Source organism: Gopherus evgoodei, chromosome 2, assembly GCF_007399415.2.
Source record: "Gopherus evgoodei ecotype Sinaloan lineage chromosome 2, rGopEvg1_v1.p, whole genome shotgun sequence".
Classification (NCBI taxonomy): Eukaryota; Metazoa; Chordata; order Testudines; family Testudinidae; genus Gopherus; species Gopherus evgoodei.
Window position 1 is genome coordinate 33422516 of NC_044323.1, and position 25352 is coordinate 33447867.

Here is a 25352-nt window from a genome sequence, read left to right on the forward strand (position 1 = left end):
GTTATTCTCCCTTGTTCCTACTCAAATAGCCTCTACACAATTACAGCACAAGGTATGAGGATGTTTGGTACAAGGTTCCTTCAGTGCTTACCTGAGTGAGTGGTTCAGGAGGAGGTGGTGGTAGTGGGAGGTTGAAAGCAGGATCTGGAGGTGGAGGGGGCAAGTCATCCTCAAAACGTCCAGTGGTGGTAACAGGGACATTTGATTTATAATCATAAGAAGCAGCAGCACAAACACTTGTTGAAGGCTGAGTGACTTCACTTTGTGAGTAGTGAGAAGTTTTCTGTGCTTGTACTGTCTTCTGTTCAACTTCAGTTAGGTCTGCTACCAGATCAGCCATTAAAGCATCCAAGTCGTTGTCCTCCAGTGCACTTAATGATTCTGTTAAGAAAAGCACACCCCCCCAATACTTTAGAGAGTGGATGACATGAAAAACAGTTTGCACTCAGTTCAGTGAAAACTAAATTGTAGAGGAGTATGCTAATTGTAGAGGTTAAGGGAAAGGGGACAATTTTAAAGAGGGAGACTTTAATTTGGGTTTTCCAGAAAAGGTGTTTTGGGGGGATAATTATTAAGCTGATCAGGCTAAAGGATAGACTAGAAGGGAACTTTCCTTTCTAAAAGGACTGTATTAATATTTTAGACTTTGTCTACACTAGTGCTTTTGTCAGTAAAACTTTTGTTGGTCAGGGGTGTGAAAAAAAAACAACACTCTCTTGATCAACATAAATTTCACCAACAAAAGCGCCAGTGTGGACAGCACTATGTCGGCAGGAGATGCTCTCCCACCGATATAGTTATCGCTGCTTGTCGGGGTGGTTTAATTATGCTGATGGGAGAGCTCTCTCATGCTGGCATAGAATGGCTACACATGTGACTGGACAGCGGTACAGCTGTGCTGCTGTAAGGTCCATAGTGCTGAAAGCGACAGGGGCATGTGTGTGTCTGGAGCTCCAGAGAAAAGGGCCTACAGACAGCAGACCCTCATGTAACGAAGCAGCCAAGAACCAGCCCAGAGCCTGGGAGGGACAGAGCGCCAACTGGGGACGTCCAAGCATGGAAGTTAGGAGAAGCACTGTGCCAGGTAGGAATCACCTGAGAAGGACAAACCGGAGGAGCCAGACCTAGCATCCCTGTCACCCAGAGCCGCACAGGGCCACGAGTAGTGCAGCTTGTAACTTTGCACTAAGATAAGGAGGGAGGCTGTACCTAGTTAAGCAGGGAGGTTGTCACTCTGTGTGGGTTTGCAGAGAGAGGCAGATGAAGGCAACAGAGGCATTTCTTGGGGAACGTTTTACTGGAGCCAAAGTTGACCAGGAGTGCCCAGGTCTCCCTGTTGGACTGGAACTGTGCCCAGGACTCCTGAACTCTGAGTCTAGGCACCTTGCTCAGTGTCTATCCTTTTGTATTGTGGTACCATTGGGCCTATGGGTTCTCGTGTTGAACGTAATGCTGTTTTACCACTCCCTCTATCTTCTCCCCCAGTTGTTTTTCTCCATTCATTCCTCTGTAAATAAAAATTTCCCTCTCTCTATTAGCTGTACTATCCTGCGGGGGGAGGGGGGGGGTGTTTATTCGGGGTAGGTTTGGAACAAGTGCCTTGGGGGTGGAAGGGTGGTTCCCTGCTGTGTTCCAGGCACACCTTTTGTTGGCCAGAGCTACCAGCAGAGCAGACTCCACCTTGGCCACCAGTGTGCTAGAGTTACACTTGGTGGCCTGTACGTGGACATGCAGTATACCTCACCCCCCATCATTATCCCTCTCTCCACAGGGCTCCCTCTGGACCAATCAGCACCTGCTCATCCTTAGAACACCCTCTGCCCAGGTTTTAAAGGGACTGTGCTCCCTAAATCCCAAGGGGCTTATATAGGAATAACTTCACTAAGTCCATGCAGTTACACAGGTGTCAAATCAGTGTTAGTGAGGGGAAATTAAGCTGCGAGGCTTTAAGCTATAAGAAAATAATATTTGAAAATCACATTCCTACATAGTATACGAGTCATTGTGCAATATGGATCAGTAACTTACCACATATAACAATATACAGGGCTCCGAGGACCTGTTCAGTTAGAGTTCAAATCATGCAATTTCTCTTTTAAGATATTTTACCAAAACAGATCTAAACATTCCACATTTGTATTGTTTTCAGCTCTGACACTTAAATGAGATAATTCTCTTAACTGGAGTTTTTAGCTGAGTCAGCAGTTCCCTCCTATGATTGCTTAATGTAGGCCAGAGTTAAGAGATTTTGTGGGGAGACATTAGACAAAAAGATCTGGTTTTACCCAGTCCAGGAGCTAGCGAGTCTGGAAGAACTAGAGGGCTGTGTCTGTGTACAGTGGTTTTGTAACAGGGTTGTCTGTCCCTTTTAAGGGCTGGGGGCAGGGAGCAGCCGGCCCTGTTCTGGAGGAAAGCCCAGCAGTCAGCTAATGACTGGATGTGATTCCCATGAGGGCTCCAGCCCCATGAGGCTGGCTGGGACTAGGAGAGAGCTGAGAGTTAGAATCCTGCATGGATACATATTTATATCCACAGATGTGGATATCTGCAGATAGAAATCAGTATCACCTGAACCGCAGGGCTCTCCTGGGAACCACAGTGGTGAAAGGAGCAGAACGAGGGCTGCCGGTCCCAGGAGCCAGCACCCTGCACCCTCAGCTCCTCCCGTGCAGCTGTACCACCCCAGCCCCGTCCCCAGCTCCGTCCTCTAGAGGGGCTCTACAGACCCCAGACAGGAGACACAGTCACGCAGACAGCTGTTTGAAAGGGACGGGGGTGGGGCTGGGGGTGGTACAACTGCACGGGAGGCACTGCCGGTGCAGGGCGCCGGCTCCTGGGAGTGCCAGTCCCATGTTCTGCTCGTTTCGCCACTGCGGTTCCTGGGAGAACCCTGCAGTTCAGCGCATAGCGATTTCCTTCTGCAGATATCCGCAGCCGCAGGTATAAATGTGTATCCGCGCAGGGCTCTACTGAGCAGGGCTTTGGAGCTGTGCTCTGGCTCTGCTCCAGCTCCAGGCAAAAACCTGCAGCTCCACTGCTCTGCGCTCCAGCTCCGGGATCCGCTCCAAAGCCCTACTACTGAGAGTACACTTTCCTGTGGAGGCAGCAGAAGGTTACAAGAGGGCAAACACCCTGCGGACCTGCCTCTCCCACAGCCCGCTGAGATCCCGACCCTTTAGTTACTAGAGGTGAGAGAGCCCCACAATCCCAGTCTAGAGCAGAACTGCTGCTTTTGTTATTATTCCACATTTCCTTTTGTCTGTAGAGTGAAGAACAGGCAGGGCCCTGAAGAAATGGCTACAAATGGAACTGGGTGTGGCTGTGTTTCTCCCAGGCGGGCTTACGGTAGGGCTCCAATTCAAGGGAAGCACTTAAGCATGCCTCTGAACCGGGATGAATTTAAGCATGTATTTAAGCGCTTTCCTAAAATGGGGCCTAAATTACTTCTAAACAAGTCCTATCTTTCTGTACTGTAATAATTAGGACATTTTTGTGACATACACATTAAAACAGTATTCTAACCCATGTAGTTTCCAACACCCTCAAAGCTGTAGTCGTATTTATTAGTAACCTCTACTGAAAAAAGGACAGATACCCAAAAATACAGATTCCCTACCAGGGCCAAGCACAAATGGCACTACACTGTCTTGTTTCCCTTTCATGGATTCCATCTGTCAGACTAACATTACCAGATTTAGTTTTCAGTTTCATTAAACATTTAAATATGAAAGGCCATGATTTCCCAAAGGCCATGATTTCCCAAACTGACTAGAGATTTCTCTTTTTGGTATCCAGCTTGGGACACCTTCACAAGCCCGACTTTCAGAAAAGTGTTGAATACCCACGCTCTCAAAAATCAGGCCTCTTTAAGGCATCTCAAATTGAGATACTCAAAATCATTGGTTGCTTTTGACCATCATGGACATTTAGCTTTTTACTCCTCCATTGTTGTGGTATATTTTAGATGTAACCAGTGTCAAAATGAGCTCTCCCCTGACATTAGTGATGAGCTGGGGGAAGAGACTTCAGGAGCCGTGTTTGCACAGACATGCCTACTCTGAATATGCAGCATGGTGGAGCTGCTTTGCCAAAATGATCACCTTGGCTGGTGCTGGGTTACAAATCATGTTAGTGCAAGAGTAATGACATGTGGTTATCCTTATTGTATGAGTAAAGGGCAGCAGAACGGTACTTAGAGAGCCCTGATTGAGGAGGTCGCCCTAAACTGAACCTTACTCTCTAAGTTGAGGGTAGGGATGCCAAATCCCAGTGAAAGACAGGTGATGGAGACTTGGATTTGTATTATATTGCTATGCTACCTGGTGGTGAGGACTTTGCTCAAATTGTCCTAGACTCCCTTTGACCGACTCCCCTCTAGTGTTTCGAGCTAATCACTCTGTTCAGAGGCATTGTTTCTGTACAGTAATTACCAGTGCCGAATCACTGATAAGCAAGTCTGGGGGTTTTAGACCTGGTGTTGGGATAGTGGTGAAAGGAAAGACAATACAGAGGCCTTACTGGCAGTGAGGTTTCCTGTTACCCAGTGAAATCACTAAGAGCTGAAAACACTGAAGACCTGGGTTAATCAATGGAACCTCAGAACATGGCATTGCAGAAGTGGCAGAGAGTGTTCAGCATGGCAGCACATGACCACCAGAAGCAAGGGCACACAGCGATCACAGAGACATTGCTTGATGCCCCCTCACACCCTTTGTGGGGTAGAAGGCGAACCCCTATGACCACACCACTGAACTCTGGGTCTTTGCTAACCCAGGAGAGCCACATGCACAGAGAGTGGGGGAGTGATGTGTTAAAGGAATATTTTTTCATAAGACTTTTCCACCACAAAGTGGGAAAGTGAGGAAAAGGGCACTGCCCCATGCACTGTGGGCCTGGGATTCTGCTTATGGTGGCATGCTTTTGAACATGGTTGTGGGGTTTTCCCAAACTATTGCTTGGTTCCCTTTTGTTACCCAGACTCAGTGCTTGGGAGAGGGGAAGTATTGTCTCTTAGAGTGCCAAGGACTGGTGGTAAATTTTCTCAGATTACTGGGTAGGAGCTAGAGCTGGTTCTGTTTTGTATTGTTAAGAGGGACTCCTAGATACAGAACCCAGCCCTTGTTGATGCTGATTCCACCTGGCAGAAGACTGACAAAACACAACACTAAATAATCCTTCCAAATTACTTACCATTTAAATCTTTAAAGCCAACTGTAAAGTTATATTCTTTATTAGATTCTTTGGGGGATGGAGGCTGGACAGTTTCCACTCCTAAACTCTGTGGAGATGGAACAAAAAGAAAGGAGTTGATGATGTAATTATTAAGATACTAATATTTATTGACTAAGTTCCCTCTAAGCTGCACAGCGGTGTGACCAGCTATCAAGGGCCATGCAGACATGCACCAGGAAAAAGTGCCTCTCCCCCGACCCTGGAGCTGCCACGGCAGGGAGAAGCACTCTCTCCCAGTCCCGGGCTGCTGCGGTGAGAGATGGCTGAGGGGGGTCCGCTCTCCACGCCGCAGGCCCAGGGGAGCCTGCACCCCAAACCCTTCATCCCCAGCCCCACCCCAAAACACACATCCCCAGCCAGAGCCCTCACCTGCCCCCTGCATCTGAACCCTCTGCCTAGCCCTGAGTCCCCTCCCGCATCCCAGACCCCTCATGCTCAGCCCCAACCCAGAGCCCACTCCCCAGCCAGAGCCCTCACACCCCTGCACCTCAACCCCCTGCCCCACTCCTGAGCCCCCTCTCACACTCCAAACCCTTCAGCCTCACCCCCGCCATACATCACCTCCATATTGATGCACATAACAAAATTCATTCTGCACATGGATGTAAAAAATTAGAGGGCACATTGTTTACTGATCATGTTACACTGAATTATTCTAACAAACTCGGTTCTTCCCTCAAGAAACAGAAACCCACATACTAGTGTGTTGGTCTTGTTTACTCCATGATGTTTTATATGGGTGAATGGCTTCTTTAAAGGGAGAATTTCTAGCCTGCAGTTTGTTCCTAAGAATGCAGGTTGAGGACTGGTGCTTTAGAAAATGAGGAGAAGCATACAAAATTAAGACAAAGAAAGGATTCCTCTCTGAAATTCCCACTGACAAAATAACTGACTCCAGCAGCTGAATGATTCCAGAAGTGTTTATATTTACTGGTTGGCTGAAACTGATGAAAATTTTCCATAAAAAAAGTAATGAAAACTCTTTACCAGTTCATTTCTTATGATTTCCCACCCGCACAATTCTAGTTTCTTATGAAACTTGTGCAAAGCTGAAAAATTGAAAATGTGAACTCAAAATGCCACTTCTGCATGATGACTATTCATGCTTGCAAAAATAGAGAGGGTGTGAATAGGGCAAAGGAAGGAAATAACCACATGAGATTAAATCCTTTTATCTGGGCTTGTGAAATTAAGAAAGGAGTTTATATACAAAACAGAGAAGACAATCATAGCCCCTAATCCAGCGAAGCACTTACTATTGGCCTGCTTTACCCTATGCATTTTCTTAAATGCTTTGCGGGATCAGCGCTCAAATGCATAAAGGAAATGTTTTAAATTTTTATTTAAAAAAAAAAAAAGAAAGGAAACGGTATTTCATAATGGCCAGAAATGAAAACTGAAAACAGAGAAAGTACAGGCAAATTGAAAAAGAAAACAATGGAAGTGCATAAAAGTAGTTAAAAATTAAACATGAAGAGGTAGTATAAATGAGAATCAGGCCCTTTCTGTCTAAGGCCTGTTTACACTGTGAACGTGCCATATCTACATCTACTTTCTGGCTTGTTTTCACTGCCAGAGTGGTATATAGAGACCTTAATATAAATGAGAATAAGGCCCAAAGACAGTAATAAAAGGGAAGAAAAAATACAATTCACAGAATAGTTTAGGAAAATAGGAAGTTAGAAGAAACAGTTCTTAGAAAAAGTTCTAAGAAAAAGAGGATGAATATGAGGAAGACCTAAAGTAAAAATTAATATAAAAGAAAAAACTACTTCTGCTTTGCCTTTCAATATTTTACTGTGAAACTAAGTACTCTAAAAGACCCTATTCTCAATTATAACTACAGCTGTTAAAAAGTCAGAAAGCTAACAGGGAACCACGTGTTGTGGTTTCGATAGCCAAGACTGTCATATTAAATCATGTTTTCCTCTAGGCTTTCAAGTTACTTCAAGCAGAATTCCTATTCTGTGTCACAAAATGTTTGGTCTTGACTTTGGCAGACTGGGATTCAACAAACAGGAAAGACTTCTGAACTAGAGGCTTTAAGTAGGGCACCTCATACAAAATTCCAGATAACAGTTTATTATCAATTCAGCATAAGTTTATTTAAAACAAATTTAATGTGTATAACAAGTTTTTGGCTATGAATTCTTCATCAATCTTATCAGTTTTGGTGTAGGAAATCTTCCAAGGTCTTCAGTTTAGAAGGAGACTCATGCTGTTTTACAGTTCCTTCCAGAACAATATTTCATATACACATATTCCCTAATGCCATCAGTGTTGTGCCAGTCATATTTTGGCACATGTGGTGATGAGTCACTACGCTAGATGTCCTTCAGATGGTCAACAAATTAGTAAACCACATTTTTGTCTTCATTTCCATAGTTTATAATTGACTCAGTTTACAGTTGTGGAGTCCTCATCATTGGAGGTCTGCAAAAACAAGTTGGACAAACAGGGATGGTCTAGGTTTACTTGGTCCTGCCACAGCATAGCGGGCAGTACTTGATGACTTCCTGAGGTCCTTCCAGCCCTACATTTCTAGGATTCTGTGCTTCAACAGGTTACAGTTCATTTAAACATGAATACAAAGTGTTCATCCATGGTGATTCAGATGCAAACTCTTCTTGTTTCCATAGCAAAATGACTGGACATTCTGGGGCTAAATCTACTAGGAATCGGGATTAACTTTTTGAAAAAGGCCTCTGACATCATGTTAGAGCTGTTTCATGTTCTAGCCAACTATAATGTCACTTTTATTGTTGTGCAGGTAACACAATTTAGAGAAAATCAGTTTTAAGTCACTTTCAAAAGACTACCTGAATTTATTCAGTAGGAAGGTGCAATCCGTAGTTGTAGAGGAATAAGAAAGGTAAGGTGTTCTCCTAGTTTCCCTCCCTTATAGTAATTTCTCTTATCCTTTGTTGTCAACCAGATTACTTACCTGCGTAAGCAGGTCCATTTCCCCCAATAAATTGCTGAACATTTCATCTATATCATCACATGTCTGCTCCATCTGAAAAGAAATAAACCCACAGACAAGAACATCAGCATTAGTCTGTTTAAAACTTTGGAAGCAATTCTATAAACACAGGAAAAAAACAACTTCAACCAGTTCATTTCTTACAAAGCCTTTCCAATTTATATTGAAAGAAACTGTTTCTTCTCCGTGGCAATTTAGCAGATAAATCTTTGCATAATTTAAAAATAATTGATAAATCAGGACTCTGATCCTGCATATTCTTAAGCATATACTTAATTTTATGCTCTTGAGTAGTTCCATCAACCTCAGTGCTCAATGTGTAATCCATATTTTATTAAGAGTGACCAGCTAATAAATCTGCACCTTAAACAACTAAAACTGAGTCGAGAGAGAGGGAGAGAGAGAAACTGAAAATTTGAGGCTGACAAACTCCTGAACACACGATGTGAGGATTTCAGTCCTTGGCTTAAACCACTGTAACTACAAGATTTTAGTTGGGCTGTTTTCTAGTACAAGGACTGGATATGGTTTGATTCACTTAATTTTTTGGCTTGATATTTCTCCCTATGTTAAACCAAACACTTCTTTATTCGAGATACTTCTGGTCTTACGCTGCTGAGTGTCTGTCGCAGACCATCAAAGATAGAGCAAATGTACAGTCACTTCTGAGATATAGGAGCATGCTAAAAAGGTACTTGACCTGGGAGCCTGGCAAAGTGCAGTCTCTCACTTAGGGGTTTGAGCCTGCAAGTGCTCAATACTCTGGCACTGATCCCACAAAATATTAAAACACGTGCTGAGCTGTAAGCATGTGATTAGTCCCATTGACTTCTGTAGGACTGCTTTAATGTCTTGCAGGATGGGGCAAAAGTTCTCAGTACCTTCAAGACCAATGAGCACTCTAGATGTGGTCAGCAGGGGACATGGAGAAAGTCCGGTGATTGCAAGGGGTGGCAGGAAAAGGGGGATCAGAGATTGCACCAGTCTTTAGGCACTTATTTTACATGGCACATAGAGTCATAACTATTCCATATTTATAGGATAAATAGCCACTGAACTACATGATAAATACTCTTTTCCTGAGAATTGCTTGGTAATTTTACTTGGTTACTGAACTGTACTGAAACTAAGAGAGGCTGGGATTTTTTAAAAGAGCCTAAGGGAGCTAAACCCCTGCAGGTCCCATTAAATCCCTAACTCCCGTAGGCATTTCTAAAAATCCCAGCTGAAAGCAAAGGAATATGAACCGAAAAGAGTCTGGTTTCTAATCTGGCCTGAGTTCCTGATTCACTGTTGTGAGAGCTTGAGTAAACCAGTGATCTGCTTATGTCTCATTCAATCCAGCTGGAAACAGCACAGCAAAACTCAGACCCTTACTACAAATCAGATGCTGTATCTGAGCTCAGCTTTCCTAAGGGAAAAATACATATAAGACATCACTGAGAATCTTGAAAATTTTTGATTTTATAGTGCTTGTGTATTATTATTTTTGGAAGGCAAAAATTAATGTCACTATCCTGAGAGTGCATGGAATGGACTATGTACACACAGGATAAATAGTTAGAGGGGTCAGTAATTAAACAATTCTTACCTGCTTAATTGCTCTGCATAAAATAAAGCAACATTAGGTTCAAGGTAAATGTTGTAATATGAGGGGGACTACTGGCACTTCTTCAAAATGGTGATGGAACCTAAGGATGCCATGGTCTCCCTCCTCTAGCTCCCTTTAACCACTTTCATAAAGGTTCCCGTGTATCAACTCATCCGATGAGACTTCCTTTTAACCTGAGTGCCCTGCCTCACTGGCACCCAATATTCAGCCAGAAAGGTCTCTAGTAGAACAACATGAACCGCTCTGACTACCTCCCTTGGGCCCTCTAGCATGGGGATAAATAAGATTGTCCTTCCCCTTATGTCATCATTTGCACATTCTGTAATCTGGTACACAGTGGGTGTAAAATGCTATAGTCATACAGTAGTATTTTATATCCACTTTGGACTCTTTGCACTAGTGTAAATAGCTAAGTAGGGCAACAGAAAATCTGTCCAGGTGCATGCACACAGTGTTCTGAGATCTTATCAACCCAGGGGACCCAAGGTTTGGAACTGGATTCAGAACTGCTGCATGTCAGTGCAAAACTTCACTACGCAGCCATCAAATACACCAGGTATAGTTTAATAGTCAATTGAAAGGTCTGTAACTTGATTATCCTTTCGTATATTGTATACACAGTTACTCTGACTACATAAAATATTTTGTATGATTTAAATACCAAATGACTTCTTATATAAGGAACTTAGGGCTGGTCCACACTGGGGGGGGAAATCGATCTTAGATACGCAACTTCAGCTACGTGAATAACGTAGCTGAAGTCGAATATCTAAGATCGGATTACTCATCCGTCCACACCGCGCGGGATCGATGTTCGCGGCTCTCCGTGTCGATTCCGGAACTCCGTTGGGGTTGGTGGAGTTCCGGAATCGATATAAGCGCACTCGGGGATCGATATATCGCATCTAGATTAGACACGATATATCGATCCCCGAGCAATCGATTTTAACCCACCAATACAGCGGGTAGTCTGGACGTGGCCTTAGGCACCATGGTTCTAGGCATTATAATACTTATGGCTAGATACAGAGGCTTGGCAATGAACTTCAAGATTGAGAGGTAGTATTAGACATGTAAACACACACATCAGTTCAAAGTGGATGTTTTTATTGCATTACAAACTTTCAGTTTGGTTTGTTTTCCTTTGCTATAAGCCATTTTTATTCTATGGAGTTAGGGAAGGGATATCAAGGAGATAATTGCCTATAATACCACTGTACAAACAAAAATGACTAATATATATATATATATAAAGAGTTTAATTTTACATAATCACAGATTCAGGAGCAATAACCAAAGGTATATAGAGGTTCTGTAAATCACTGGCTGGGGGTAACTGATTATGAAATCCTAATTCAATTATTGGAATCATTAGCCTTACAGCAATAGCCAGACTGCAATTTAAGCATTTCCCATTATACTAAAGATGAGGGGAATTCAGAGTTTCCATTAGAAGAGAGAGATGTGTTTGTATTTGATCAGACACAGCAAATTCATACTTGTCATGTGACGAACATAGAGTTACAGTATATCACCAAATATATTGTTGGTGCTTAATAAATAATAAATTCTTCTTAATTTTCCTGTTTTCTGCAATTTAGCAGGAAAGGAAAAATATCAGCTATAGGAATACCATTAACACCATGAGCCTTTTGATTTGATTTTTTTTAAATGACCTACCTATGTTTAAGGACAAGCCTTTGCTAAGTCAAAATTATACTTTGCTTTTTTTAAAAATCCACAACAGGAATGTAAAGAGGGCAACAAGTACTTTCATGTTGCTACCAGGAGGTCTTGTCAAAAGAGGAGAATGTGTTTTTGTTGTTGGTTTTTTTTTTTTTTTTTTTTTTTTTTTTTTTTTTTTTTTTTTTACAGTGGATGAAAGGATTAGGAGGTGAGATGGTCTAAACTCAGAAGGAGCTAATCTTGTTGAGAGTTGAAAAAGAGATTGGTGAAAAAATTGATGCAAAAGAACTGGATGTTGAATTCTCCAATAGTTCACCCAATTTATCAGATTATTATAAACTCTAATATATTTAAAGCCTCTCTCTTGGACTTTACATGACTGAATCTTCAGATCTAATCAATTCACTGGGAAAAATAATATTTCCATTTAGAAAAGCAATGTTCAAAGAAATCTCAAAGGATTTCCACTGAAGAATGGAGCTGGCTGGTCACTGCTGATTGTTACTTGATCGGTCAAATAAAGGGCATCGTAATATAAGATCATTCGGACCTTAAGCAAGTAGGTGGCCCTATAAGTTCCATCTTATCTTCAAATGATGATTAGGAAGCATACTACGTCTAGCGAGGCACCACTTTCAGTGAATAAGGTATTCGTCATGAACACTAGACTTATTACACCGAGATAGTCATTGAGCCATCTCATTTACTTTATTTTTCTCTTGTATTTTTATAAATCATTCTCAGGAGAAAAAGTTGATGTTCCCATCACCAAATCTTGTGAGCAGAGATAGTATTTTTAGACTTAAGCATATTGAGTTATCCCTTAAACTAACACAAGTTCAACAATGACCTTGGTAAGGGCTAAACAGCCACTGACTTTAGACTAGAGCTGTGTGAAAAGGCTCACCAACAGCAATGGTACCACATCACAGATCTGATCTGGAGGCTCCCATGGATTTAGCCATATTCATAGACTTATCTATCCATATTGGTAATGGGCTGTGCGAGTGAAGAGAGAAGAGGGGAACCATGCTGCCATTCCGGCTATGTCCCTGTCCACTTAGCCCTCCCCTCTTCCCTCAGCCCTTCCCCGAGCCCTGTTCAGGATCCTTCCTGAGCTCCCAAGACTCTCACCACACCTCCAGGTGCAGGCTTAGCTGTACGTCCCAGGGAAGGCCTGGAAAATTCCTCTACAATGGGCCCTCCAATTCTGGTGCTGCTGACAACTTCATAGATGCAGTGATAGTTTGGGCTCAATGAATCCACATTCAACAGAAACCTATGCCTGATTTTGTGGAAACAGATGGGACCTGTCCCCCAGACCAGTGATGCAAGGGACCAAACAGCTAGAGGCTGCAATACAGGGACACCAGGAAGCGTTGCAGTTCACTATAATCAGTTCTCCATATTTCCCTCTAATCCTCAGTACAAACTGGCTGGCATGTCATGACCTGCACATCCACTAATGAGAGCAAAAGGGAGACCCTCCATGTCCCCAGAAAATACCAGGACTTCATCAACATCTTCTAAAAGAAAAATGAAGTCACATTACCCCCACACCAGGACTGTGACTGATAAGATCTGCAACCCAGGGTCAATATGCTGTATGGCCAGATCTATGCAACATCGGAGCTGGAACTCCTGGCCCTCCATGAGTATATCCAGGAGAGCACAGCTGAAGGGCTCATCCATTGTGTAATGTCTCCTGGTCCTGCCAGGGCTCCAATCCTCTTTGTAGAGAGGAAAGATGGGTCTCTATGTCTCTGTGTAGACTACTGGATGCTAAACCAAGAGACATTTTGGATCCAATACTCCTTCCACTGATCCCAGAGCTGCTGAACCATATCCAATCTGCTTGGGTGTTCACTAAACTGGATCTTCAGTGGGCCTGGTACAGTATACACCAACCATAAGAACCTAGAGTATTTATGTAAAGTCAGAGCCCTGAAGCAACAACAGCTCTGATGGGTGCTATTCTTTTTACATTTTGATTTCACTATGATTCATCAACCTGAAACCAAGAACAACAAAGCCAACACTCTGTTGTGCAAGAGGGGATACTACAAGGAACAAGAGAACATAATTGGGAAAGACTCTTCCTTCTCAAACCTCACAACTTCCTCAACACCAGAGTGCAACATGATCTCCTTACTTTAATCTGGTTGGCTGCTCAAGACTACCTGCTGGCTAAGAAAACTGCAGTTGCCCCAGAGCAACATATGTCCCACCTGGGTGCCCCCTCTTGAAAGTACTCCGGATATGCCACAATGCCCCCTTAATGAGCCATTTTGGCCACTCCAAAACCTTATGTCTGACCTCCCACCTCTTTTTGGTGACCCCCAGATACGGACAGTGTTTCAGACTTATGTCAGCTCTTGCAACATATGTGTTTGTGCAAAAGTTCCACTCACAAAACATCTCGGCATCTTTATGCTCCCAGAAACTTCCACTTGACCCTGGACAGTGATTGCCATGGACTTGATACCAGAACTCCCTGAATCAAATAAATTCACCACCATACTCACAATGGTAGATCAGCTGACTAAGACGACTCACTTCATTCCTTGTGTGTAACTGGCCACAGCAACTGCTCAACTTCTATTCACATGCGTCTTTTGTCTGTATGGGCTCCCTGAATGTATCAAATCTGACAGACGGTCCCAGTTTATCTCCCAATTTTTGGCATGAAGTTGTCTGACTATTAAACATCCATACCTGCTTATTATCCACGCACCACCCTCAAATAGATGGCCAAAACAGAGTAAACAAAGTACTAGAATGATACATGTGGTGTTTCACAAACTGCCATCAGGATTATTGGTCCTATCTCCTCCCATACACCACGTTTGCATATAACAACACTGATCATGTCTCCACAGTCAAAAGTCCCTTTTTTTGGCCAATTATGGTTTCATCCCATGCTCCCAATTGCCTCCCAAAACCTGGAGACCTGAGATATAGTACAGCAAATCCACCACATTCAGGAAGAACGCAAAGAACAAATGGTGGAAGCAAAGGAGGCCTACAGGCAAATATGTGGATTGCCAGAGAGAGGAGAGCCCAGAATTCAAGGTGGGCTGGAAGGTCTGGCTGTCAAACAAACACCTCCACACAAACAGTTTATCCCATAAACTAGATGACTGTTTCTCAATCTTTTTGATACCAGGGACTGGCTTGTTGCGTCAGGGAGATGTCAGGGACCCGCAGTAGTCCATGGACCAGTCTTTGAGAAACACTGAACTAGATCACTGATATTCGAAACCATTTCAGATTTCCAGCTAACTACCCTGTCACTGTTAAACTCTGCCTCAAAATGCAGTCAGTCTTCCATTCACAGAAAACCCATTTCTGGACCTAACGAAAGCACTTCTGCCACCCACCTAGTTCCAGAGCCATGAAGAATACCTTGTCCAGGGCGCATTGGACTCCAAGCTCACAAAGGGAAATTATGGTAATTTGTGGACTGGGAGGAGTATGGTTCTGAGGATCCATGCTGGGAACTGGGCCTCCCCACTCTTTACTTAATAGAGGCTTTCTACAAAAGCTACCCAGGCGATGCAGAAAGGTTGCCCCTAAGTGTGAGAGAGTGGTACAGTATAAGGAGAAGCAGGTCCAGAACCTGGGTTTGCAGATTCCGTGGGTGGCAACCACCCCCAGAGTAAGGGACTAAAAGCCAGGTTGGCAGATCCTAGGATAGCCGACGTTCCCACAGTGCCACTGGGAGGCCATGCAGAGCCACAGTCATGGATCATGGTGGAGAGTAGGCACTGCAGGAAGTACCACCCAAGGGAGCCAGAGTGACAATATCTTGTGGCCCTCTGATTGGCCAACCACCCTATTTAACGCTGGAGGGTGCTCCAGGAAGTTGTCTGGGTATCCACACAGACACTGGGTCTGCTGCAACTCCAGACCTCACCTTGTCTCCTGATCTCCTGACCCTAATTTCTGCCTCCTGATTCTAGCCCAATACTACCTATGATCTCCAGATTCTGATCCCAGCCTGCCTTTGACCCTGACTCTTGGTTATTGAACCCAGCTCACCAACTACCATCACTCACCTCAGCCCAGCTTTGACTGCTAGGCCAGACAGCCTACAACCCAACCGCTTACATCCATGCTGCCACCTAACAGTTCTGGCAGCAGACACACTCACCAAGTCATGAGCCTCAGAGGCCCACACACCACAGGATGTGCTGCTTGTGGAGGGCCTGATTGACAGGACATTCCCAATTCCTGATTGGTCCAGACATACTACTTAAATCTGTGGAGGATACAGGAAGTTCATCTGTGCAGCTAGACAGAATCCCAGCTAGCTGTGGCTGAAGACTCTGCTTTTGTGGTGTTTCTGCTACCTAGTTTCTGACTTGGCCTTGTCTTCTGCATCTGACTTCTGGTTTTTAATCCTGTATTGACAAATGACTGTTTCCTGATGTTTGGTCCTGTCTCGTGCCACTTGGCTAACTACCCATGACCCAGCGCTGACATCAAGGGGCCATGTGGTAGGTGAAGCACATAAGCACATAACACAACACATTATTGTTCTTTATTTAAGCACACACAGAGTACAGGTCATATAGAAAACAACCACCAACCTGAACAAAACATCCTTCACTCAAGCTCAGCCGTCCTTTGGGAGTCCTTCTTGGTAGGTTCAGGTAGACAGGATCCCCCTGTGCCTTACCAAGCTCCTGAAGCAGCTTCCCTCAGCTTGAGCTAGTGAAAATGGCCAAGGACCCCCTAATCAGCTCCTGTCCTTTATAACCTTCCAGTCCCTCTGTCAGAGGGCTACTAGATCAGCATCCCCAAACTACCAGCTAACTCTGTTGCCAGGCAACCTTTCCCCTAACAATCAAGTTTTCCTGGTTGGGAGCCACTCTATCATCTATGCTGTTTGTATTAGAAGAGAGAACCATTCCAAGTTAATGACCCTCTATTGCAGGGGTGCGCAAACTACAGCCTGTGGGCTGGATCCGGCCTGTCAGGGCTCTGGATCCAGCCCATGGGATTGCCACCCCGTGGCACCGCAGGCCCCACGCTGCAGCCAGCACCATGTCCCTGCGGCCCCTGGGCGTGGGAGGGCGGGGGCAGGGGGCTCCGCATGCTGCCCTCACTTGCAGGAACCGCCCTCCATAGCTCCCATTGGCCGGGAACGGGGAAATGCAACCAATGGGAGCTTCGGGTGAGGTACCCGAAGGAGAGGGCAGCGTGCGGAGCGCTCTGCACCTCCTCTCCCAGGGGCCGCAGCAACATGGTGCTGGCCGCTTCCAGGAGTGGCGTGGGGCAAAGGCAGACAGGCAGCCTTGCTCCACGCTGCTGCCACCCTGGAGCTGCTCCAGGTAAGCAGCGCTGGGCCAGAGCCCATACCCCAAAACCCTCCTTTACCCAAACTCCCTACCCTGAGCCCCTTCCTGCACCCCACACCTCTCCTGCACCTTAACCTCATGCCCTGAGCCCCCTGATGCACCTCACACCCGTCCTGCACCCCAAGCCCCTCCCGAGCCCCATCTTGCACTCCTGCTCCGAACTCCCTCCTGCACGCCACACCCCTTCCTTCACACCAACCCCCTGCCCTGAGCCCCCTGCCATACCCCACACTCCTCCTGCACCCCAACCCCCTTCCCTGAGCCCCTCATAAACCCTGCACCCTTCCTCTGCTCTAACCCCCTGCCCTGAGCCCCTTCCTGCACACCGGACCCCTTCCCACACCCCATACTCCAACCCCCTGCCCCAGTCCTACATTCATGGTGCTGCATGCAATTTCCACACCCAGATGTGGCCCAAAACCCAAAAAGTTTGCCCACCCCTGCTCTATTGTCAGCCTTGTATCACTATGCTTTGGAATTTCAGTCCAACATGGAGGCAAAAGCACAACAGAGAAAGCAGCTAGCTTGTGCACTCAAAATGGAGATGGTGGCCTGATAAAGATATCTAGAGAGAGCATTCATAATCTCGCACAGAAGTGTCCCTTTCACTTCCTTCCCCTTTCCCCATCATTTGGTTCTCTCGTCTCCTGGGCCCTTAGTTCCATTCCTCTTTCTGCAGATTGCTGCAATAAGAATGGACAGAGAACTGGGGTGTGGTGGGTGGCTGGAATCTATCCCATTCAAAAGACATGCTGCTGTGTACTAGACCAGCTGCCCAGTGGCCAGGGGTCTTTACAACTAGTTCTTTGGGATTATTTTTACCAGAAACTCAAAGCAGAGTTTGGCAATATCTCAGCCTGCTGCAACTAAAAAATTAAAACAGGAAGAGGTTTGCACAAGCCTCTTTAAAGTTAAGCTGAGTTTCAAGCATAGTCCTCATGTATAACCATTTAACAATTACTCATGTCAGAATTTTCTGTACATACTATAATTACAAGTAACTCCTGAGGGAGCTATAAATGAAAGCAATTAAAGAAAAAATGCAAATACAACACCTCTTTATAGTCTGTTTTCCTTGTTATTTATCTGAGACAAACAATTTTTAATCAAAATTAAAACAAAAAAGCAGAAATTGTTGTTGTAAAATAATAAAAGTTGTCAGGGAAATGCCAGGGGAAGTACAGTTTGTGAAACGACTTTTAACCTATTCTTAAAATGACTGAAGTTCAAGTTGACAGTATCCTCTTGAGTTACTCTTTTGAATAAGAGCAAAAACACAGGAAAATGTGTTTGTTTTGATTTCTCATATCATTTATTCTCTATATCTCCAGAAAAACCTCATTTTCCCATATAAGCAACTCTGGCCTTAAACATTCCCATAATTCTCACACTGTATGAGCCTAATTGGAACTTAGTTTTTCTGCAGTTTGATGTTTTAACAATCAACCTTCATTATTCAGTTTTTGGAGATTAAGTCCTATTTTAAAGGTTCTTGTCATTTAGAAATGTCTGAGCCAAATCACCAGTTCACCCACGTAGACTCATAGATCCAGTTATTCATTCCATATCCACCATTGAACCTTACTGCACTAGTTTCCTGCTTGGCCTTTTATTTTTAAATCTCTCTCTTCTGATTTCCCAGACTCTTTGCTGCTACTTCTCTTACATTAGATATTTACAGCTTTGTCACACTGAACAATCTCAAGTCATTTTATTTTGCTATTTGTATTTTGCATCAGTTTGTCAAATGAAATCAGATTTCTGCATTTTGATTTCTCTTCTGGTAGTGTTAGACCAGGGGTAGGCAACCTACGGCACGCAAGCTGATTTTCAGTGGCACTCACACTGTTCGGATCCTGGCCACCAGTCCGGGGGGCTCTGCATTTTAATTTAATTTTAAATGAAGCTTCTTAAACATTTTAAAAATCTTATTTACTTTACATACAACAATAGTTTAGCTATATATTATAGACTTACAGAAAGAGGCCTTCTAAAAACGTTAAAATGTATTAGTGGCACACGAAACCTTAAATTAGAGTGATTAAATGAAGACTTGGCACAGCACTTCTGAAAGGTTACCAACCCCTGTGTTAGACCAAAGGACCCTTTCTGCCTGACCAGCTGGGCTTTTGCTGCTCACTGTCGCTAATTATACTGCCATTTCCAAAGTCCTGTACACATCCATTTTGGGTGGTGTCTTGTACAAAGACGTCTCCAGCTGTTCCTAATTCACTGGTACCACTTCTGCAGTCCCTTGTCTAGCTGATCATCGCATCAAACTCCCTGGATGCTGGATTTCTCAAGGTTATCAGTCACACCCTGCAACAAGTTTTCCAGATCTTACAAGCACGTTGGGGATTTCTTGTGTTAAGGAACGAGTTTGCATCAGAATTCATCTGAAGCTATGGGCAAGGAAACCAAGATGCTTCAGTACCATGGCAATTCAGCAGTTTCAGAAGCAAGATGGCCCAAGGGAACCTGGGGAGGGAAACACTGTCTGATGCAACTTGCTGCCATTGCATTAAGGAACAGCCCATCCTCTGAAGACAGTGGGCATCGCTAACAATGGATAACAAAGTAGTAGTGCACACACTCCCTTACATTTTCTGAAGCACTAGGGAAAGAGTCTGACCTGCTACTTGTAGTAAGAAGAGAGCCTGAGACATAAGCCCTTGTGTCAGAAGCCTGGTATGAGGCAGGACCTGCTCACAGAATCAGGCAAGGACAGGGCTGATATTGCAGAAATACACATTACTAAGAAGTTCTAAGCACAGAGTACTCATGCAAACACAACTTGATATCAAGTGGTACCAGAACATCCCGATATCAAGGATGGTACAAGAACGTTCCCCAAGGATAACAGGAACACACTGACCCCTCCTAAAAGATAAGGTCAGTATGACAGTACGTAATAGAGATGTTTTGACTGAACCAACATGTACAAAGTGATGGATAATAACTAGTCACATCTGGGGGAAGTAACTAATTATGTCAGAGGGGCAGTACTAACTTGTTTGTACCAGAATATAAAAATGTATCTCAGAGGGAGTCTCTTTGTCCAGCTGAGGGGGGAAATGGAAAGTCCCACCATTCACTGACATGCATCCATTGACATGGGCGTATATGTCTTAGTATCCTCGTAGAGTCTGACAGGTGCTATTACCATGCTTTGTCAACAATAAACTTGGCCTGGCACCTTCGTACCTTAATGGATCTTGTGGTCATTGGGCGGTTCACTCAAGGACTGCTATACTAGCTGTCTTCGCAGAGCTGGGGCAGCACACGGGGAAAACACACACATGTAGCCAAACATCTAACTCACTGTTTATGTGGTGGTAGAAGGGATAACAGAGATTTCCTCCATTAGTGCAGCACATGGCAGGATTTTACCCTAAATGTGTATGAGCAGGATTCTGCTCTATTGGTGGAAGTAGAGGTATTTATGTCTCAGTCTCTTTCATCAGGCAAGGTTAAAAACAAAGTATCTATCTTCTTTGCTTTCTTAATCCCGCTATTACACAATTACAACTCCCAGAATCCTTTTAATTCCATTTCTGGAACTGCCACTGTAGTAGTAGGATTTTATGTTTGTATTTTGTATAATTTAGAATGAAGGATATAATAATGTAGCATGTATTAAATGTATTGATGTACGATTTGACCATATCCTGCCAGCCACCCTTTTTGAATAGCAGAAAGACTCATAGACTTTAGGGACAGAAGGGACCAATGTGATCATCTAGTCTGACCTCCTGCACAAAGCAGGTCACAGAACCCTACCCATCCACTTCTATAACAAACCCCTAACCTATGTCCGAGTTATTGAAGTCTTCAAATTCTGGTTTGAAGACCTCAAGCTGCAGAGAATCCACCAGCAAGTGACCCATGCCCCACGCTGCAGAGGAAGGTGAAAAGCCTCCAGGGCCTCTGCCAATCTGCCCTGGAGGAAAATTCCTTCCTGACCCCAAATATGGCGATCAGCTAAACCCTGAGCATGTGGGCAAGACTCACCAGCCAGCACTCAGGAAAGAATTCTCGGCAGTAACTCAGATCCCATCCCATCACCGACCACTGGGCATACTTATCTGCTGATAATCAAAGATCCATTGCCAAAATTAAGCTATCCCATCATACCATCCCTTCCATAAACTTATCAAGTTTAGTCTTAAAGCCAGATATGTCTTTTGCCCCCACTACTCCCCTTGGAAGGCTGTTCCAGAACTTCACTCCTCTAATGGTTAGAAACCTTCGTCTAATTTCAAGTCTAAACTTCCTAGTGTCCAGTTTATACCCATTCGTTCTTGTGTATACATTGGTACTAAGCTTAAATAATTCCTCTCCCTCCCTAATATTAATCCCTGTGATATATTTATAAAGAACAAGCATATCCCCCCTTCGCCTTCTTTTGGCTAGACTAAACAAGCCAAGCTCTTTGAGTCTCCTTTCATATGACAAGTTTTCCATTCCTCGGATCTGGACTGATTTCAACGCAGTAACAGACCTTTGAGGGTCACCACTTTGTTGTAGACTTAGCATTTTAAAATAAGTAAAAGAATGCCATGATTGTTTTTCTTCTTCATTGCAATTTGATGTTCCTGTTCAAAATATTCTATGTAAATTAATTCCGTTTTGTGTGTGAATGAGGAATAAGTGTGAAGGCCACCACTGAACCAGATGTTCTAGGGAGGAACCAGAGACAGATGCAAGGGCGCCAGGAGGCTGAAACATGCCCCTATTGAAGTGTCAGAGGAGGGCAGATTGATGACTCTAAAGATGAGACAGGCACCTATCAATGGGGACAAGATAGCTGTGATCAAACCCAGCATGGGATAACTCCCTGAGAAACTTGAAAGAACAAGATAAAGGATGAGAAGGACAATTTAAGAAAACAAGCACTCATCGAGACACCATTGATTACAGCATGAAGGTGCAAACTCATGGTCCCAATGAAGGAAAATCACTATATAAACAGAGTGCCTTGCCATGAAACTTTAGGTTCGTCCTGCCAAAACTTCTCCAGAGCATCGTGTCGCGACCGACAGAACCCGGCTCCTACCTACCCATGATCAACCTAGCTAGCCACCAGATTGATCCGGACTCTAAGCTGGTAACTATAACATTGACTGGCACGCGCGCGCGCGTGTGTGCGTATGTGTGTGGTGTGATTGAATGCATATGCTAATTGTTGCATCTTCAATAAATGCGGCGTATTGCCTTTTCCCCTGAAAAAGATCTCGTGTGCTTTTTATAAGCATAATACCATGAGCTCTGGAACGTTCATATAAAATGACATCAGATTCTGCCTGAAGACATTTTACATGCCATTGATAAACAAGATAATCAAAAACTGACAATTTGCTTGCCACATTACAAAACTCTTACAAATAACTTTGTGAACTCATGTGTTCCTGTTTAACACAGAAAGATCTATATCTCTATCCTCTTTCATATGCCTGGAAGGCATGTTTATGTCTGACTTCACACTAACAGGTTCTGGATTGTATTAACTTCAGAAATTACAATTGCTGCTATAGTCCATCTGTTCACCGAGGCATGGTGAAACATTGCTTATCTGACAAATATCAATGCAATTACTATTTGTGGAAAGGTGGTTCACAATAATGTCACAATTTAACATAAACACACTCTGGAGTGGGCTAGGATGAGACCATTCAACCCACCTCGCTGCCAGCACATTCCCCTTCTAAATACCTTCTTTAGCCATAGTTAAATGAACATATTGCTGCCCCTTTTTTACCCAAGCGGCTAGTCAAAGTTTGGGGTCCTGAGGATGTTTCACCCGGAAGTAGAAATTGCACCAAACACGATACCAAACTCGGTCAATCTTGTTAATTTACAACGAACATACAAAGTCTTGGTTAAATGAGTGCAGGAGGAACCACGAACCAAAAGAGCAGTTTATTAGCTTACAGCCCCAAGCTGCTTTAGGCAACACTGGACCAAAGCTTTCTAACTTTTTGCAGGGTCACGGTGTGCTTTGCTTTCTCTCTCTCTCTCTCTCTCACTTACACACCAATCTGGTCACAACACCCAGTAGGACCATCCACCCACATGGTGCTAACTTCTGGGCAGATTCTATTAGGCCTTGTTTTAAGTGTCACCCTTAATGTTTCTTACAATTATCTTAAGTGAAGGGCACATACACACCGAGTTTCAAAGAGGTTAGTGATCCAAGCAATCACCAGTATCTCTCAACATAGCATTATAAAGAAAAAGAGGTGGCTTATTTTCCCTTGCGCATTCAAACTACTGTACTAAGCAAGGCTGAGATTTACAAAGAAACCCAAGGAGTGTGAGGTACAATGTCTATTGAAATTCAGTGGAATTTGGACACCTCTCTCCATTCAGCTTACATGGGCTGCTTGAGACATGCGAGACACTTAAATCCACTGCCACAGAAAACTTTGTGAGACAATGACATTTCTTCCTAGTTATGTGAAAGAAAGATGGCTCTGGGGAAAACTCTCCAAAATGAATAATCCAGCTGTACAAACAGACATGCTAACACGCATGGGAGAATCAGCAGACATATACCCTTTGTGTAAAGATTTATTTTACAATCAATCAATCAGTCGCATCCCTTGCTCGAACTGGATTGTTATTTTAGATGCAGACCTGAGCAAAAGGTTCGTAAACTGCATCACCACAGCAACAATCCCATGAGGCACTGTGACTCGGGGCATGTCTACGCTGGCAGAGTTACAGTGTCGCTCAGAGAGCGCCGAAGGGAAACAGCTGTTCTGCGTTCACACTGTCAGCTGCCTGCACAATAGCAGGCTCACACTTGTGGCACTTGCAGTGGTATTTGGAGTGGTGCACTCTGGGCAGCTCTCACAGAGTACCTCTTTCTCTTCTGCCAATAAGACTTGTGGGAAGGCAGAGGAGGTCACAGGGCATCCTGGGTCCTGTTCCAATGACCCATGATGCATTGCTTCGCATCCCAGCAATCTCTGTGCTTCTGTCCGCATTTGGCACCATCTTTCAACAGTTTGTGTGCCTTGCAGGAATGGATCCCAAATTGTTGACCAGTATGCTGCTCGCTCTGACCAACATGTCACGAGTGGCAGCAGAGTTATTCCTTAAACTACAAAGGCAAGAGGAGTGCGACATCGACCTCGCATACTTAGTAACTATAACACGAGATTGCTTGCGGCATTCACCAATGTCTGATCACAGTGGAAAGCCGCTTCTGGGTTTGGGAAACAAGCACTGAGTGGTGGGATCACATTGTGATGTACGTCTGGGATTATGAGCAGTGGCTGTAGAAAGCCACATTCATAGGACTGTGTGATGAGCTCGCCCTCGCCCTGCAAGGACACAAGAAAGAGAGCTGCCCTGATGTTGGAGAAGCGTGTGGTGATTGCACTGTAGAAGCTGGCTACCGATTGGTCGCTAACCATTTTGAAGTGGGAAAGTCAACCGTTGGACTCATGTTGACAGAAGTCTGCAGGGCCATTAGTCGCATCCTCTCCGAAAGACAGTGACTCTGGGCAACGTGTGACATTGTAGATGGCTTTGCACAAATGGGGTTCTCTAACTGCAGAGGGGCGATAGATGGCACGCATATTCCAGTTCTGGCACCAGACCACATAGCCACTGAGTCCATTAATTGCAAGGGGTATTTCTCAATGGTTCTCCACATGCTTGTGGATCACTGTGGGCATTTCACAGACATTAACGCAAGCTGGTCCGGAAAGGTGCATGACGTATACATCTTTCAGAACACTGGGCTGTTCAGGAAGCTGCAAGCAAGGACTTTCTTCCCGGACCAGAAGATCACCATAGGAGAAGTTGAAATGCCCATTATGACCCTGGGAGACCCCACCTACCCCTTAATGCCCTGTGTATGGCTTCATAATCAATGGCAAGTTGACAGCAGCAAGGAGTGGTTCAACAACAGGCTGAGCAAGTGCAGAATGACTGTTGAAAGCAGCAAAGAATCCTGTGGCACCTTATAGACTAACAGACGTTTTGGAGCATGAGCTTTCGTGGGTGAATACCCACTTCCTCAGATGCATGTAATGGAAATATCCAGGGGCAGGTATATATATATGCGTGCTAGCAAGCAAGCTAGAGATAACGAGGTCAGTTCAATCAGGGAGGATGAGGCCCTGTTCTAGCAGTTGAGATGTGAAAACCAAGAGAGGAGAAACTGGTTCTGTAATTGGCAAGCCATTCACAGTCTTTGTTCAATCCTGAGCTGATGGTGTCAAATTTGCAGATGAACTGAAGCTCAGCAGTTTCTCTTTGAAGTCTGGTCCTGAAGTTTTTTTGCTGCAGGATGGCCACCTTAAGGTCTGCTATAGTGTGGCCAGGGAGGTTGAAGTGCTCTCCTACAGGTTTTTGTATATTGCCATTCCTAATGTCTGATTTGTGTCCATTTATCCTTTTCCGTAGAGACTGTCCAGTTTGGCCGATGTACATAGCAGAGGGGCATTGCTGGCATATGATGGCG

At 44.3% G+C, this 25352-nt stretch overlaps 1 protein-coding gene across 4 annotated transcripts in view; it reads right to left on the reverse strand.

The window, feature by feature from the left end:
• Nucleotides 1–25352, reverse strand: part of APBB1IP (amyloid beta precursor protein binding family B member 1 interacting protein) — a 130367-nt gene that overhangs the window by 75152 nt on the left and 29863 nt on the right. For 3 of the 4 annotated variants that reach the window (XM_030550300.1, XM_030550298.1, XM_030550297.1), the window contains exons 2-4: nucleotides 8177–8248; nucleotides 5191–5278; nucleotides 92–381 (exon numbers count right to left, since the gene is read on the reverse strand). In XM_030550300.1, coding sequence (XP_030406160.1) covers nucleotides 92–381; nucleotides 5191–5278; nucleotides 8177–8248 — 450 coding nt within the window. Of the gene's footprint in view, nucleotides 1–91; nucleotides 382–5190; nucleotides 5279–8176; nucleotides 8249–16105; nucleotides 16127–25352 lie in introns of those variants that run through there. The other variant, XM_030550299.1, reaches the window with a different exon arrangement.